This window comes from Orcinus orca, chromosome 1 (genome assembly GCF_937001465.1).
Source record: "Orcinus orca chromosome 1, mOrcOrc1.1, whole genome shotgun sequence".
NCBI classification, from domain to species: Eukaryota; Metazoa; Chordata; class Mammalia; order Artiodactyla; family Delphinidae; genus Orcinus; species Orcinus orca.
In genome coordinates this window covers 95949897-95966143 of record NC_064559.1, presented here as the reverse complement: position 1 = coordinate 95966143, position 16247 = coordinate 95949897, and the positions used below count along the sequence as shown (strand labels likewise).

Below are 16247 nucleotides of genomic sequence, written 5' to 3'. Positions count from 1 at the left end.
GCCTTTTTGGAAGTCTGAGGCCTTCTGCCAGCTTTCAATGGAGGTTCTGTGGGAGTCGTTCCACATATAGATGTATTTTTGATATATCTGTGGGGAGAAGGTGATTGCCATGTCTTACTCCTTTGCCATCTTGAGAAGCTCCCCACTCCTTTTTAAAAATGTAATGTTTTCTCATGTGTTTCTAAGAATATTAAATACAGGTTTAGAGGCTTTTATTTCATTTTCTCTTGCTCCCTGCATTATCTCTCTTCCAGGTTCCTTTTTTTTTTTTTTTCTAATTGATTCTGTTTGTTTGGAGGCTGTCTTTCTCAACTGAGGTTTTCCTCAAATATCTTGTGATTCCAGCACCCCATTTACATTTCAGAATAAATCACTAACTACTTGGCTAGAAGATTTGTGTGTAATGGGTGGAGTTTGTCAATCCTCATTGTAAGTGAAATAGGAACCAAGGTAATCAGCTGAGAGTGAAAAAAGAGAAGGAGATGTTCAAGTCCTCTCTCACACCTAAATTATGATTTTGGCTCCATTGTTTATATATGGTTCAAACTCTAGATAAACCTATTTAGCACTTCAGAGCAGCTTCCTGTCAGAACCTCGTAGGAGAGACTTTCTTCTTATTTTAACTTCTTTCTTTTGCTCGCTGTTGAGCACTCAAGGAAATTTTAAGCTAAAGATCCCATTTTCTTCTTCCTTTATCGAAAGCAGAAAGAAAAACACACACACACAATGGTATAGGTCCCAGATTTTTACGAAACTTTCTGATAGTCTTCAAATCTTAAAAAGAATGTTCTCAACTCTAATCCAACTAGTTATTCATGCATTAAAAAAAATATTGAAATATCTACCACAAGCCAAGAACTCTATTACCCTTTGGGTTTACAGTTGTAAACAAAATAGATACAGTTCTTGTCCTCATGGGCTGAATATCTTGTGGGGGAGAGAGACAATAAACAAGTAAACTAATGTGGTGCTCCAAGGACAATGATGCTTCAAGGATAAAGGACGACGTTGCCTGAAAAGGTGTCAGCGTTACACCCCCTACTGGACTCTTAATTGCCCTCCCCACCATGTTGTAATGGTTACAAAATTCCTGAGCCCACCTGGGCAATGCTCACCTGGGAAACAGGACCTGTCCCAACTAAGGAAAGGCATATGTCCTGTCCCACTCCCACTCTATAGAAGGAAGGTATATGTGCCTTGACCAATCAGTAAATGAAATTTTCACCTTGGACCATTCTTTTGTTTTCTGGCTATAAAAACTGAGCAGTAGCACACGTTCTGGCTTGAGTGTCCCAGACTACTAGGAAGTCAACACGCTGTTCTGGCAGCGACCCTGCCCTCCAATAAATTCTATCTTCTTTACATTCTGCCTTGTGTCTAGAAATTATTTTCCAACCCTCGTTCAGACCACGACAACTAACAAATAAATATATATTTACAAATTGTGATAATTTGACAAAACTGAACTGGGTACAATGACTATGAATAAGTAAGACCTGCTTCAATAAGGTGGTCAAAGGCTGCTCCAAGGAGATGAAATTTAAGTTGAATCTGGGTCCTCTGAGCCCATTTACTTAAATTTTAACAAAAAATAGTGTATATGCACAAAATTTAATAGTTTTGTTAATTACATATTATCATTATATATTAACTATGCTTCAAACCATTCAATTTTTCTTATGTGAATAAGCCCTCTTTTCTTTCTGAACACTTTAAAACAGTTAAGACATAAACAGATTATTTTAAACTGAAGATATGTAGCAGTTTCTTGCTTGTTTTGAACTCGGTTTGCAAAAGAAATCAGTTTTCCACTTAATCAGAATCGATGTCTCTCTCTCACTCACACCAGGAGATGCTGGTATCAGGTCACACTCCTCTCTCTCTGTGTAGACTTCCTTATCTCTGTGTCTCACAGGGTGACCCTCTTCTCACATTCTTCCTCTTGGCTTCTCCACAGGTCAAGGTGAAATCTATTTAATCTGCAAAGCTCCCAGGATCAAAAAGAGAAGAAACTCTTTCCTCAAGGAGCAGAGTAGGAAGGAACCTGAATAAACAATGATCACAGGTTGGGAATTGGGTAAAAGGAAGAGAAGAAAAGAAATGGTAAGACAGGGAAACAGGGAAAGGAGTATTCCAGGAAGAAAAGTCAGAGGTGTGAGTGGGCTGGAGATCCCTTGAGGAAGCTGGATCTGGGGATGGAGCTGAAATGTTCTCCAGGCCCCATAGAGAAGGAGGGAGAATGTTAATGTCTGAAGCCAATTATCCTGTTTCCTTGTGTCCCATTACACCCAGCCTAGGCTGCCCCTTAAAATCTTGTCAGATTCACACTTCAGACACCTATTATTACATGCTGTGTATTGGAGATGCAGAGAAGGGTAAGCATGGGCTTTGTCATGGTTCCGTGGAGAACACAGACACATGCACAAAGGCCATTATACAGCACGCTCAGTGCTCTCCTAAAGTCATTTACTAGGGTTAGCCGCAGATCGTGATGATTGTAACGGTGAGTTCCCCAAGGGGTGGGAATATATCCAGACCTCTTCTTCACTGTACCTTCAATGACTAGAACAACACTGGGTGCCTTAAAAATGCTCTGTAAATGCATGTTGCTTAATGAAGAAAGAGGTGCAAAAATATTTATACCTTAGATAGTGGGCAGACATCATAGGGTTTTAAGCGAAAAGAAACATAAGCATGGCTTTCATTTAGAATTAACCCCCTAGCAGCACAGTCAGGAGGATGATTGGGAGGGGAGGGGAGTTAGGAGACCAGGTGAGGAATACGTGAAGTGAGGAAGGTGTGAGCAATGGCTGGTAGCGTGAGGAAGACAAGGGCTCTAAATAACCAGCTTTCTGCCTTTGGCAACAGGAAGAAAACAAGGGATGTGGGGAGAGGCATGGGCATGGGGCAACATCAGTCCTGGGAAGGACTGTGACCCGAGAGAAGAGGTCCATGAGAGAGCAGCCCATGTGGCTGAGGAGAGCAGGTCGAGGGTAACAGAATTGAGGAGTAGCCCCTGAGCTTACCTATCAGGATGCTACTGGGGCAAACCAGCCACAAGGGGTTGAGGAGTGAATGGCTGGTGAGGAACCAGAGACAGGGAGCAGAGACAACTGTTTCAGAGGTCAGTGGAGAAGAGGAGAGGAACAGGTGTGTTTGGACCGAGGCAGTTTCCTGTCATGGCCTGTGGAACCCAGGAGAGGCCACCCTTGCCCACCGGAGGAGCACAGCCCTGTTACCCTCTCGGAGCAGCTCTAGGCAGGAGTAGGGGCTGAGGCTTCTCTGAGGACACAAGCAAGGAGGTCTGGGACCCCTCCTTGGTGGGCTCTGCAGGACTGAGTGAGGATGGGGGAAGCACCTTCCCTCAGGGAGTGCCGGGAATGAGCCAATACCCAGCTGAGTCTGCTGCAAGTCCAGGCATGGGGGTCTGGGGCCGACAGAAGGTGGGCAGAGTGGGATGGTAGTGCCAGAACCCTCATCTCCTGCCACCCCAGAGATGCTCCCTCCTGCAAACTAATCCTGCCCTATTTTTCTTTAACCACTCCTAGAACCCTGAGGAAGGCAGGCAGGGATGCTGTGAATCTGGACCGAGTCTGCAGTGAAAGGTTCTCAGAAGGAAGCGGTTACCTGAGCAGAGGGGCCTGACAGGGATGGAGCTGGAGCTCTGGCTGATGGGGTTCTTGGCAGTACAGCGATACCTGTCACTGACCCCAGATCTCCAGGACACGCTGAGAGTGGTCCTCCTGTGAGACGCAACTGCCCCCTGGCCTTGGGGGTCCCAGCTCTACTTAACATCCTCTCCAGCCTGGTCCATCCAGCAAGCCAGGGTGATGAAGCAGGTCCCATCCTTCATGATCTGAGAGCTGGCCGTGATATTGGGCTCTTGCAGACTCTCTGTTCCAAGAAGAGATAGTTCAAGCTGTGAGAAGGCTCTGGCTTGGCCAAGCAGAGGAGAAGAAAGGTCAGAGTTCAAACGTAGGCCCTCTACCGCCCACCCCCACCACAGCCGCGCAGGGTGAAATCCTTGGTGTTGTTGATCGGGGGACTCTGCAGAGTTATCCAGGCTTTATAGGAGCCAGAGTCCTGCAGCCTCAGGGAGCTGATCTGAAGAGGGTAGTTGTGGCGGAGGACACTCACTCTCCTGCTCTTGGGTCCCTGCATCCCAGCAACAAGGATTGGTTTGCCTGCCCGTCCTGGTTGCAAAATAGCCACAAGCCCTGGAGAGCTCCAGGTAACCTTTTCAACCTCCTGCCCCATCGGGACTTCCAGAGGCAGAGGGGCCGACTTCCCAAGGGTGCTGATCACTATCTCCCCTACTGATTCCCCTCCCAGGATTCCTGGTCCTGCAGATGGAGAGAGAAAACCACAGCTTCAGCGTCAGAGTCTCCCTGGCCACTTGGGGCAGCCATAGGTCCCATCCAGCCCCTCCTGCCCAGACCACTCCAGCCTCCCCATCAGGTCCAGCGGGTCTCCTTCCTCTCCCCTGACCACACAGACCAACCCTGGCCCCCCCACTCTCTCAAGGGTGTTCACCCCTCTCCTCGGGGCCTGAAGGGGACAAGACTCCTTCCTCCAGCTTCCGTCCACTCTAGAGCTGCCAAGCAGGGTGTGTGCTTGGGTTTCAGGTACCTGTGCGTGAGGGCGGCACCAAGACAAGGAGGGAGCTGTTGTTACCAACTGGGTTCTTGACCACAGAGGTAAGGTTCAGAGCACTGTTCCCAGGTCTCAAGGAGACACTGAGGACAGACCCTCCGTGGGACACAACAGTCCGGGGCCCCAGGGGTGTCCAGCTGTAGGTCACAGTGCCTCCTCTGCTTTCTGCCATGCATGTTAGGATGACGAGGCAGTGTCCATTCCCACTCATCCTAGAGCTCATTGTGACACGGGGCCGGGCCAGCTGCTCTTTGTGTGCAACAAAGAACCAACGGAAGACTGGAAAACTGCTCTGGACCTTCCCTTCACAGGGCAGAAGCAGGAGGCATGGCTGCCAAGACCCTGCGCCACCCTGAATATACAGAAGGAACAACAGAGGCAGAAGCTGGCCACGTCTATTCTCAAGCTTTGGGCTTTATAAGGCATGTCACTTAATATCTCCTCAGATTCCCAGAACAATCTTATGAAGTAGGTAGGGAAGGTGTTATATCTACTCTATTAAGTTACTTGCCCAGAGTCTCATCGATCCTAAATCCAATGGATCTGACCTCAAACCTGAATTCCCACCCTGCCCTGAGTAGATGAAGGCTGTCTGTACGGGCAAACAAGGAACCGTGTTGTAATTACATCTTCCTCCAGTAGGGCGCTCTGCAGTATACACTGAGCTTCCAGATGCTGAACCAGGCTCCCAGAGGAGGTGGCCCTATGCCTTTGAGGTTTCTCCTACGTCCTTGCATTCCCTTCCACCTCCACTCCATCCCTTCTCATCCCGGGACCAGGCACCCAGATGCTCTCCTTAATGTATCCAGAGTCTCGTTATTTGCCCACCTGCCTCCCCAGGCCAGAATCAGGACGGTTTGAGGGCAGCAGCAAGAGCAGTTGCAGACAACAGACAATCAGGACAGGCAACAAAGTCACAAGGCTTGGGAGAAGACTGCTCTGCTATTGGGCCTCTGCCCTGGGGTCCACCTGACAGTAGCCCCAGGGGCAACTCAACTGTGCAAAATAGGACAACACAGCCCGGAATGTCCCCCAGGAGAAGGCAAGCTGGACATGTCCACTGCTGGGTAACTTTCTGCTGCCTCACTCCAGTGTGTCTTCCATAGACCAGGCCCTGGGATCCAAACCCTTCCCCTGCGACCCCTCCTGCAGGCCCTTGTCTCTTCAGTGTCCTCTCAAGCTCAGGAAGATAAATACAGGGACATATGAGAAATCCAGGGTGTGGCATTGGGGTACCTGAGTTCTATTCCCAGCTCTCTGCATCTTTCTAGCTCTCTGTCACGGGTATGTCATTTTTTTCTCTCTGAGACTCAGTCTCCTTAGCCTAGAAATCAAAACCCCTTTCCTGCCTGTTAGCAAGGCTGTCACGAACCGCCACTGACTTGGGAAATACCCTGTGAAGGATGAAAGCCTGGCCCCTTATCATCACTCTTGCCCCAGGAGCCCTCTCTGATTGGTTAGCACAGCTTTATATCCTGCCCAGAACGCGCACTGAGCTCATCTTGCCAGAATGACCATCAGCATAGTGCGAGGGCTCTCCCACCACCCCTGGGGTGAACAGTCCTACCCCAGGTCCCAGCAGCCCCTCACCCAGTGTTCCCTCGCCCTGTCTGAGGAATGGGCCACAGCCATTGCAGGCCAGTTTATGGCAGAAATGCTTTCTCCCCAACCATGTGAACCTGACCTTGGCAATTCCATCATCCCCGACTTAAAAAAAAAAAATGCCTTCACCTAATAGGAATATTTCCTGTCACATAGACCAGGAAGATGTCTGAGAAGGATATCCACTTTCTCTCCATCACTTAGCTTCCTGTGTTCATCCTCACTCCTCATTGGTACCTTTCCTGCGACCCACTGTAGAGGAACAGCTCTGCCATGGCATCATGGTGACCTTGCCTGGTGAACTTGCCATCCATGGCCTCCTTGTTCCTCAAGCAAAGACTAGAATCACGGCTAATCCGAGTCTTGCAAAAGGCCTTGTGATCCTCCCAGAACACGACAGGAGGGTGGCCTGTGAAGAATTACCTTGAAGCCATCTCCCACAGGACTCCCACCGGTCCCTCCTGGGAGGCTGTCATGAGCAGTTTGTCATGGGGTTCAGGGCTTCCTGCTCCACCCTCGCAGAACAGAGCTGCTGACTACGAAACCTTTTCTCTGCAGTCTAGAATTTGTTTCTCAGCAACCCCCGTTATGTTCATCCGGTTCCTTTTTTCTCAGTGTCATCATTTCTGGGGCGTGGGATGAGGACCTTTGGCCCCTCTCCCTCTCACTACCTATATAAGTAATAAGCTGTTTGAATCTAAAAGTACTTGACTGTGTCTTCACTGGCCGATCTTGCTGCTGCGTATGCCTGACACCCCCCGCCCCCGACTCCTTGTCCCCTTTGTAGTTTCCCCTGCTAAAACAGTCGTTTAAATTTCCTTAAATGAATATGATAATAGTGTTCTCGTACATCTGTACAGAGCTTTACAAAGTTCTTTCCCATGAATTTCATTCTCACAGAAGGTAGTGTTCCTATTTTAGCAAGGAGAAAGCTCAAGGCCACATAAGTAGGTTGTGGCAGAAGCCAGTTCTCAGGGCCTGAAATACCATTCTCTGCCCAGACCCAGCGGTTCTGCTGCAACTGGTCTGGGACACGTCCTGGGCCCCGAGATTTTTCAGGGTATTCTCCCAGGTAACTCTATTTTCCATGTTTTTCCCCAGTGAGCACGTGTTAGCCTTTTAATCAGAAAGAAAATTATAAATGTAACCAAAGTGGGAAAGGCTATAAAAATGACTGAAAGACAGTCACCACACACACCCACCTGTTGCCGTTCCCCAGACACTCACCATAGACGTGCAGGCTGTACTCCCAGGCGTGGGTGATGCGGGAACTCCACAGATTAACGTGGGCTCGGTAGGACCCTGCACCCTCCCAGCTCAGGTGGCTGATCTGCAGGGAGCAGCCTGGGCCCACCACACTCAAACGACCCCAGTACTGCGTTTCTGCCTGGTAAAAGGTGTCTGGCCCTCCAGCTTCTACCAAGGTTACCGTGGCTATTACCCCGGACACCAAACGACACATCCAGTAGATGCTCTCCACCTGCTGTCCATCCTGCAGCTGCAGGGGCAAAATGACAGACCCCCCTAGGGTCCCAGTTACCACCGTGGGGGCTGAGTCCTCTCTGGAAGCCCCTGGTCCTGCAAACACAGAACAGAGGTTTCAGAGGCAGCCTATTACATTGGAGGCTCACAACAGGCCTGAGAGAGAGTCAGGGCCATGATTATTATTCCTATTTTATAGGTGAGAAAACAGAGATCCACAGAATTTAGATGCCTTGCTCAAGACTACATAGCTAGTTATAGGGATAGAACTAGAACACAACTTGGTCACTCCTCCACACCAAAGTGGTCTCCTTCAGCATTTACATTAATTAACATATAAGGAAATAATCAATGAAGGCTGTCCTAAGGGTTGCAGGTACTAAGTGTCATGGAGAGTAAGCAAAATTCTTGGGAGGGGCCTGTGGGGGCGGTGATCTCTGCTGTTTCTGTGAGTCACTCTCTTGCCCATTCAGGGAATAGGACCAGAACTCACTTAGCCCAGCTGCATCCACAGCAGGAACTGCTTTCCAGCATCCCCCATAATTGCTTATTTGGCCACTTCTGAAACAAAAGCCAGCTCCTCTGAGGCCCAGCCAGGAATCTGGGAACATATCTTTCCAGAGCAGGGGGCATGGTGCTGTGCTAGCCAAGCCAGGTTAAGCACGGTCAGTGGGACAGTCATTTGGATACCAGCCTATACTGCCCTTGAGAGAAGAGTGTAACACCAGGGCACTAGTCAGACTGCCCAAGTTCAAGCCATTGCTCTACCAGGTGCTAGCTGTGTGATCTTTGGCAGGTTACTTAACCTCTCTGAGTCCTGGTTTTCTCACCTGTGAAACAGGGAGTACCATCTTCCAGGATTTTGTGAGTGTTAAATGAGATAATGCAAGGAAATGCCTCACTATGGTATTATTAAAGATACTTAACGTCACTGAAATAAGTTGGTGACTGCATCTTGTTTGCATCCTTACCAAAACTAGTCAGTGCTCTTGCAGGGAAATGTAAAAAAAAACACTCCTAAGTAGTGCGACCCACCTCTATTTTTGCAACACCGACACAGTCCCAGGAGGCAGAAAGTCTGAAACTGACTCAGGTCTGCTGCATAGCTGTTTAAAGAGAAAAGGCTGCCTGGCCCGGGGAGGGATGCAGGTCCTGATTCAAACTGGAATCTAGATGCACTGGCCGCATCACTGATTCCTAGGCCTGGTGGTGAGGTTTTTCTGCTGAAAGTTGAACTGAGAAGTCCTGTGATAGTAGCTGTGGTGACGAGGAGTAGGGGTGTGGTTGCTGTCTTGTGGGAGTGGGGATTCCACACTGTGGGGACGTACAACATCCTGTGTGCCCACCACAGAATCCACTTGACGGCCTGGCGTTCATTTCTTCCATGGAGCTCTTCTGGCTCCACTTGGAGGATGGTACAAATCGGCTGGAAGCATGCCAAGGCAGTGCTAGCACCAGATGGATCTTTCTCATCCCAAGTTGGCCCAGGACCTAAAGTCTGGCCCGGAGGAATTCCACCTTGACCAAGCAGCTATGGTCACCCTTGCACCCCTGAGCGCAGTAACTCGTTAAGCCTAGTTCAAGTGCTACTTCCTTTCTGGAGCCTTAGCTGAGCTCCATACTTCCAGTCTGGCCATGCTTTCCTCCTAGTTTCCTTCAGCCTGTGCTTTTGTTGGCTTGTTTTGTTTAAAGCTTTTACTTCATTCTGTCTCATACAACTAGCTGGGTTGTTTGTGTTTCCCCATAGTTCATGAGCTCCCCAAGGACAGGAGAAGGTAGAAGGGAATTAGTATCTGAGCAATAAAGTAAAGTAAGGCTGATGGTTTAGCCACGTGGTTAGGTGCAGTGGGATGTGTGTAGAGCTTCCCTTTCTGAATCCTGTTTCTGGATTCAATGAGGGAAAGAGACACAAAGGGATCAGATCAGTACATGAAACGCCAGTGCCAGACACTGCTGAGGACGTTAAGCACATTATTTTATCTAACTTTCCCAGCAAACTAGTAAGGTCCGTATTTTTATTCCCACTTCACAGATGAAGACCATGAGACTCAAAGAGCTTAAGAAAATTACTTGCCCAGAGTCACCAGCTAGGAAGCAATAGAGGTCACATGAAACCCAAGTTCGCCTGACCCCGAAGCTTATGCTCTGTTGACTACACTGCGCTGCCAGCAGCAGAATTGCACCACACCTAATTCCTCCCTGTGTGCCACTGACCCCGTTCCCCACCACACACACACAGCACAGGACCAGCACACAAGAGGCCTCAATAAATGTTTCTGGAATTGAACCGAAGAAATATGAACATTTTTTAAGGCAAGACCTGTCTCACCCATTCTTTTGCCACGTGCCCTAGGGATGCCCCTGTGAACAGTGACCTCCAAGGGCCTGGCCTGGACGCCACAGAGGAAGGGAAGCTCACAGATGTGCTTGTTGCTTCATGGAGGGTTATGAAAGTGGAGGCAAGGGGAAGCTTCCAGGAATCCGGCGTCTGAGTTTCAATTCTGTGACTTTGGTTGGGGACACTGTGGCTCTCTGAGTTTCCTTGCTGCTGCTGCATTCCCACAGCTGGGCCGTGCTGACTTCCATTCTCACAGATCACCAGCTGTGTGCCGGAAGATGTCACCTAATCTCTCAGTCCACCGTCTGTAAAATATGCTTAATACTACCTGCCTTATCTATATCACAAGATTGTTGTGGGGATCAGATTATTTAATTTCTTTCTTTCTTTAATAAATTTATTTATTTAATTTTTTATATTTGGCTGAGTTGGGTCTTCGTTGCTGTGCGCAGGCTTTCTCTAGTTGCGGTGAGCGGGGGCTGCTCTTCGTTGCGGTGCTCGGGCTTCTCACTGTGGTGACTCCTTTTGCTGTGGAGCACGGGCTCTAGGTGCGTGGGCTTCAGTAGTCGTGGCGCATGGGCCTAGTTGCTCCGCGGCATGTGGGATCTTCCGGGACCGGGGCTCGAACCTGTGTCCCCTGCATTGGCAGGTGGATTCTTAACCGCTGCGCCACCAGGGAAGCCGGGGATCAGAATATTTTAAATTTGAGTAAAAGTTCTTTATAAACTGCCAAGTTTTAAACACATTTAAAGGATTCTACAGCAGGCTTAGGGGACACCCTAAAGGCTGGGGTGGTGGCCACCCTGAAAGCATGTGACCCTGATAACCAGTGCAAGCTGGTTTCCTCCTAAATGAGGATGAAAGCAAAAGACGGAAACTCTGGAAGCTAAGAGCAGAACCTGGCCCCTCCCCATGGGTTTCTTAAGAGCTCTGTTCCTCTGGCCTCCAGTTCTCCAGCCTGTTTCCTGCCACCACCCAGGTCCTTGGGGCCATGGGAGTGAGCAGTAAGAACCCAGAGGGACAGGAACAGCCACAAGGTGCCAGGTTTGAGATCCCCTACTGGAGTCATTTATGCGACAGGAAAGCCCAATTCACAATAAAGGTGACTCTCAGAGGCTTGGGGGAGAGAGCATAAGAGGATCATGCTTGAAATGGCAAGATGCAGATGAGGTCCTGAAACTGGCTGTGGCGGATCTCCTATCTCATGCCTCCACCATCGGTCTGTCTGGGGACTTCCAGGGTCCTTGTGACTCACTAGCAGAAGAAGTGTGAAAGTGACAGGACACAATCTGGGTTTGCATGGTCTGAGATGATAGCACACACACCCCTCATACGCACACACACCTCACACACACACACACACACACACACAGAGTCTGGCTCCCAGTGAGGCAGCATCTTCAGTGAAAATGACCCATTGCTGGAGAAACCCAACATGCAGGCAGATAGAGGTGCCTGGGAGGCAGTGGCAAGGACAGACTTACCAGTGAGAAGACCTAGGAGGAGCAAGGACCACCGTAGAGAAAGGCCCACAATATGCAGCAGACTGGCCTGCCTCACAGCAGCTGACGGACCGTGTGCATGTAAATATCAGCCCACAAACATTTCCCATTTTTAGACTTCACTGCTTTAATCACATGTAGTTTTTGAGTCACATGCTATGAAAATAAGGGGATATGAAAGAAAGAAGTGTGAGAGGTAGCAGAGTGAGCTATTTAAAAGCCAAAGCTGACGCTGTCGCAGCCTTGCTTTAAATCCTTCTAAGGTCCCCCATCCCCTACAAGGTAAAGTCCAGGGTCACAGTCCTGACAGATGAAGTCCTTCAGGATCTGCTGGCTTCCCTACATGAGCTCGGCCTCATGGTGTCCCTGAGCCTCACGCCTGGACTCCCACCTCACATACCTTATGATTTCTCACTCTTGTAAATTGACTCCTGCAATTTGGCTTACTGGACCGCCCTAGTCCCTGCCACCTGGCTCACCTGCCTCCCTCTAATATCCTCTTGTTCTCCGACTAAAGTCATCACCACCTTGAGAAAGGCTTCGCCTGAAACGCCACACTAGAACAGTTGCCCTCTTCTGGGCCTCTCAGTTTCCCCCTACTAGCCTCTATGGTAACACCCATCCTGCTCTACCATAAACAACTGCTTACTTGCATACACTTCCTAGTAGTCTCTCAGCCCTTTGAAGGTAAGGTCTACTTTTTTCACCTTTCAGTTCCCAGTGACTAGCTCAGTATCAGCATATAGTAAGGGCTTAGTTCCTACACGCTTGGTAAGTCCATGAGCAGACACGGAGTCAACAGGCAGAGAAGAACGAGCCCAGAATGGCCCAGAGACAAAAATGGGAAAGGCACAGCCTTGACTGTAGCTTCTTAGGCACAGAAACAAGGCTGGAAGAATCCAGGGGACAAGACTTTTGGGACCGCCTCTGCCTCCAACCACGAAGGACGACCAGATATCATTTTACTCTCTTGCCCTGTTAGTGGTACGGTTGAGGGAGTTGTGTGAAAAGTCCTGGTGTTCCCCTCCACACCAAGGAGTCCTGATGGCTTTGATAGACTATGCAGGCTCCTCTGACATCTCCATGAGAATGTGATTGTGACTAGTGTCACCTGTCACTAGTCACAATCTAGTCAGAAGTAAGGCTCCCTTATTCCTTGGACTTTGATAAGTATCTCCCTGGCCTTCCGTGTGTGGAGGCTAGGTGCCCCGACAAGACTTGAAGAGAATCTATGTTGCTTTTAAGAACATCACCAACGGTCTCCCATCAGTCACATCCTGTAGATTCTTTGGTCCTTATCTTATATGACCGCTTGGTGGAATTTGACATTGGAACACTCCTTACTTGAAACCCTCTCTTGAGGGTGCTGCGGGATGCTCTTCTCACTGGGTTCTCCTCGCTCAATTATTCAACACACACAGGATGAGCTCCTGCTGGGAGCTGCAAAGGCACTGTGTTGAGACTGGGGATTCAAAGATGAAAAGAAGTTTCTGCAAGCATGTTGCCCACAGGCCAGTGGGAAAGTCACATCAATAGAAAAATAGGGCTTCCCTGGTGGCGCAGTGGTTGAGAGTCCGCCTGCTGATGCAGGGGACATGGGTTCGTGCCCCGGTCTGGGAAGATCCCATATGCCGTGGAGCAGCTAGGCCCGTGAGCAGTGGCCGCTGAACCTGCCCGTCTGGAGCCTGTGCTCCGCAACGGGAGAGGCCCGCATAGCACACACAAAAAAAAAAAAAAATAGAAAAATAAAGTTATGTGAATGATTTAGCGTCAGGAGGGATTGGGTGCAGTGGGATGTGTGTGAAGCTTTTTGATCTGAATCCTGCCTCTGCTGCTTTCTAGCCCTGTGACCTTAGCAAACTACCTTCCAGTAAATAAGACTCCCCCACTATCATTTATTTCCCTGAAGGTGGTTTTAGTGCTTAAAAAAATCATTCGTAGGTTATACTGCTTTTAAGAATTCATATTCAGGGACTTCCCTGGTGGTCCAGCGGTTAAGAGTTCGCTCTCCCAGTGCAGGGGGCCTGGGTTCGATTCCTGATCAGGGAACTAGATCCCCCATGCTGCAACTAAAGATCCCACACGTGGCAACGAAGATGCTGTGTGCCACAACTAAGACGCTGTGTGCCACAACTAAGACCTGGCCCAGCCAAATAAACAAATACTTTGAAAAAAAAAAGAATTCATATTCAATTTACTAAAAAAAACCCGAACAGACAAATTAAAAACCTGTCAGCCTTAAGGCCAGTTCAGCTTACGAACATATTGTTCCATTTACAAGTCAGGAAACTTTTAGTAACCCTGATAATATTTGACTCATTTTACAAATGTATAAATTGATTCCCTTAAGGACTTCAAACCTCACTATTGAATGTCATATATTTAATTTCCTTCTAAAGTATTTTCATCAACAAATAAGCCTCCCCAAATACTTAAAGAGAGCTTATAAATCTAATAATTAAAGTTTTAAATATGGTGGTTCTTAAGTGGTTTTAAAATATTCAATACTTCATATATACTTAAGATTTCCAACTAAAATCAAAGTGTAAATCAATTACTCAATTAACACAGTTCAAATCAGAACCACAAAGTTAACTATAACTTTAATAAGCTGAATTTCTTAAACAATACATATGCTTAAACAAAAAGTATTAACTGATATCTTGAACATGTCTATTCTGAATTCCTTATCTTTCCAGGATTGAAAGATTCATAGCTACAAAGGAAACAATCATCTCAATCCCAGCTATTCCCTGGGCCACTTTCTCAACCAAGGACAGTTGGTTAATGATCAGATATCACTGAGACTTTAGCTGATGGTCCCTTTATTTACTTTGTTGATGCCCTCTAAGAGGCTGGTCTCATGCCCTTGACCCCTAGATTCAATTTGCACACTGTGATATTACCTAATTTTTCCCCTTCCTGCAACTTCAGAACTTGATTTTTCCTTTGCATTTCTTTTTGCTCTTAAGATATTTAACTCTCTTTCCATTTAGGTGTAAAGAGCTTTGAACTTGCCAAACTTCTATACTCTTTTCATATTCTTCCAATCTTTAGGAATAGTACATATTAGAACCCCACATAACATTAAAAGTAAAGTCAAAAAAATGCAGTTATGTAACATGCAGGGTCATCTTAATTGCAAAGTTATTGAAGGGCTGGTTTGGGGCTCATGGTGAATCTATGCAACTAAATTTGGGACTATGGCTGCAGGATCCAAATTGCAGCCCAGGCTGGAGTCTGATACTACCTGAAGGCAATGCCCATTAAATAGGAGCCTATGACTGGCTGGATTTCCAGGACAGTAGCAGGGGTTCCAGACTTTCCAGTCATTTGCACCCTTTGCTGGCCTGGTACAAGGACACTGAGAAACGAGATGCTGGGACCAACCTGCCTCCACTCTGCTTCCCAACACTAGGTGTCTTTGCATCCATGGCCCAATGAGAATATTAGCGCTCGCTGTGTGAAGACAGGGGCTGGGTGAGTACAAGACCCCATTTGCCAACTGCATTATATCAAAACTCGCATTATTTTAGATTTTTATTGTACTTAATTACTATCCTTAAATGATACTTCATTTGGATTCTATCACAAGATTGCGTCTACCTATGTTCACAACTTCAAAGATGGTCCTTCCAATGACATTTCCCTCACTAAGCCTCAGTTTCCTCATCTCTAAAATGGGGATAATAGCAGTACCAACCAAATAGTGTTGATTTGAGGATTAAAAGAGAAAACGTATGTAAAACTCCAAGCACAAAGCCTTACCCACAGCAATTACTCAACAGATGTTAGTGATTATTTTTATTATTAACAATATCTTTGAACCCTCTCCCACCTTTGTTCTCTCTTCCCATCCAGGCTGTCCCTGCTCTCATGCTCTTACCTGGGCTCCCTAGTGACCTGTCTTCTCATATCTCAGTCTCATTCCTTCCATCCACCTTCCACTCTGCTGCTGGAGTAATCTTTCTTCGAGTCCTTGAGTCAGGCCATGCCTCTGCTTAAAAACACTTGCTGGACCATCACTGCCTGTAGTCTTATGTCTTAGTCCATTTGGGCCACTATAACAAAAATACCATAGGCTGTGTTCCTTATAAACAAGAAATTCAGTTCTGGAGGCTGGGAAGTCGAGGATCAAGGCACCAGCAGGTTTGGCGTCTGGTGAGAGCCTGCTTCCTGGTTCATAGACAGCCATCTTCTCAAGGTGTCTTCACATGGCACAAGGGGTGAGGGAGCTCTCTGGGGTCTCTTGTATAAGGACACTAATCCCATTCTTGAGGGCTCCACCCTCAAGACCTCATCATCTCCCAAATATTCCACTACCTAAAACCATCGCATTTGGGATTAGACTTCAACATGTGAATGTTGGGGAGACACAAACATTTAGTCCATAGCTCCTAGGTTGTAAGACTCTCTATCTGAGCTGCGGCAACCGTTCCTGGCCCCATGTCCTGCAGTTCTCTCTAGGAAACCACATTCTAACCACAGGGCCAGTACTCGAGTGAGGTGAGAGAGGTGTCTAAAGCACAAATTTAAGGAGGGCTTCCCTCTCAGGATTGTACAGCATCAGCTCATGACCAGCCTCTGAAGAAGCTCTCCATGGGCAGAGGCCTGTTATCTTAATTGTCCCCCTCTCTCCCTCCTTCCTCCCAGACTTCTTGGGTTCAAAT

The 16247-nt window shown here is 47.8% G+C and overlaps 1 protein-coding gene across 1 annotated transcript; it reads right to left on the bottom strand.

Moving 5' to 3' along the window:
- Positions 1 to 730: 730 nt before the first annotated feature.
- Positions 731 to 11665, bottom strand: LOC101283136 (T-lymphocyte surface antigen Ly-9-like; the record flags this gene model as incomplete). Its single annotated transcript, XM_049695020.1, is given in 5 exon segments — positions 731 to 2044; positions 3628 to 3894; positions 4630 to 4902; positions 7483 to 7833; positions 11560 to 11665. Coding segments are annotated over 5 exon segments (1071 nt in total), but the record flags the coding sequence as incomplete, so codon positions are not given.
- Between the last annotated feature and the right edge of the window lie 4582 nt (positions 11666 to 16247).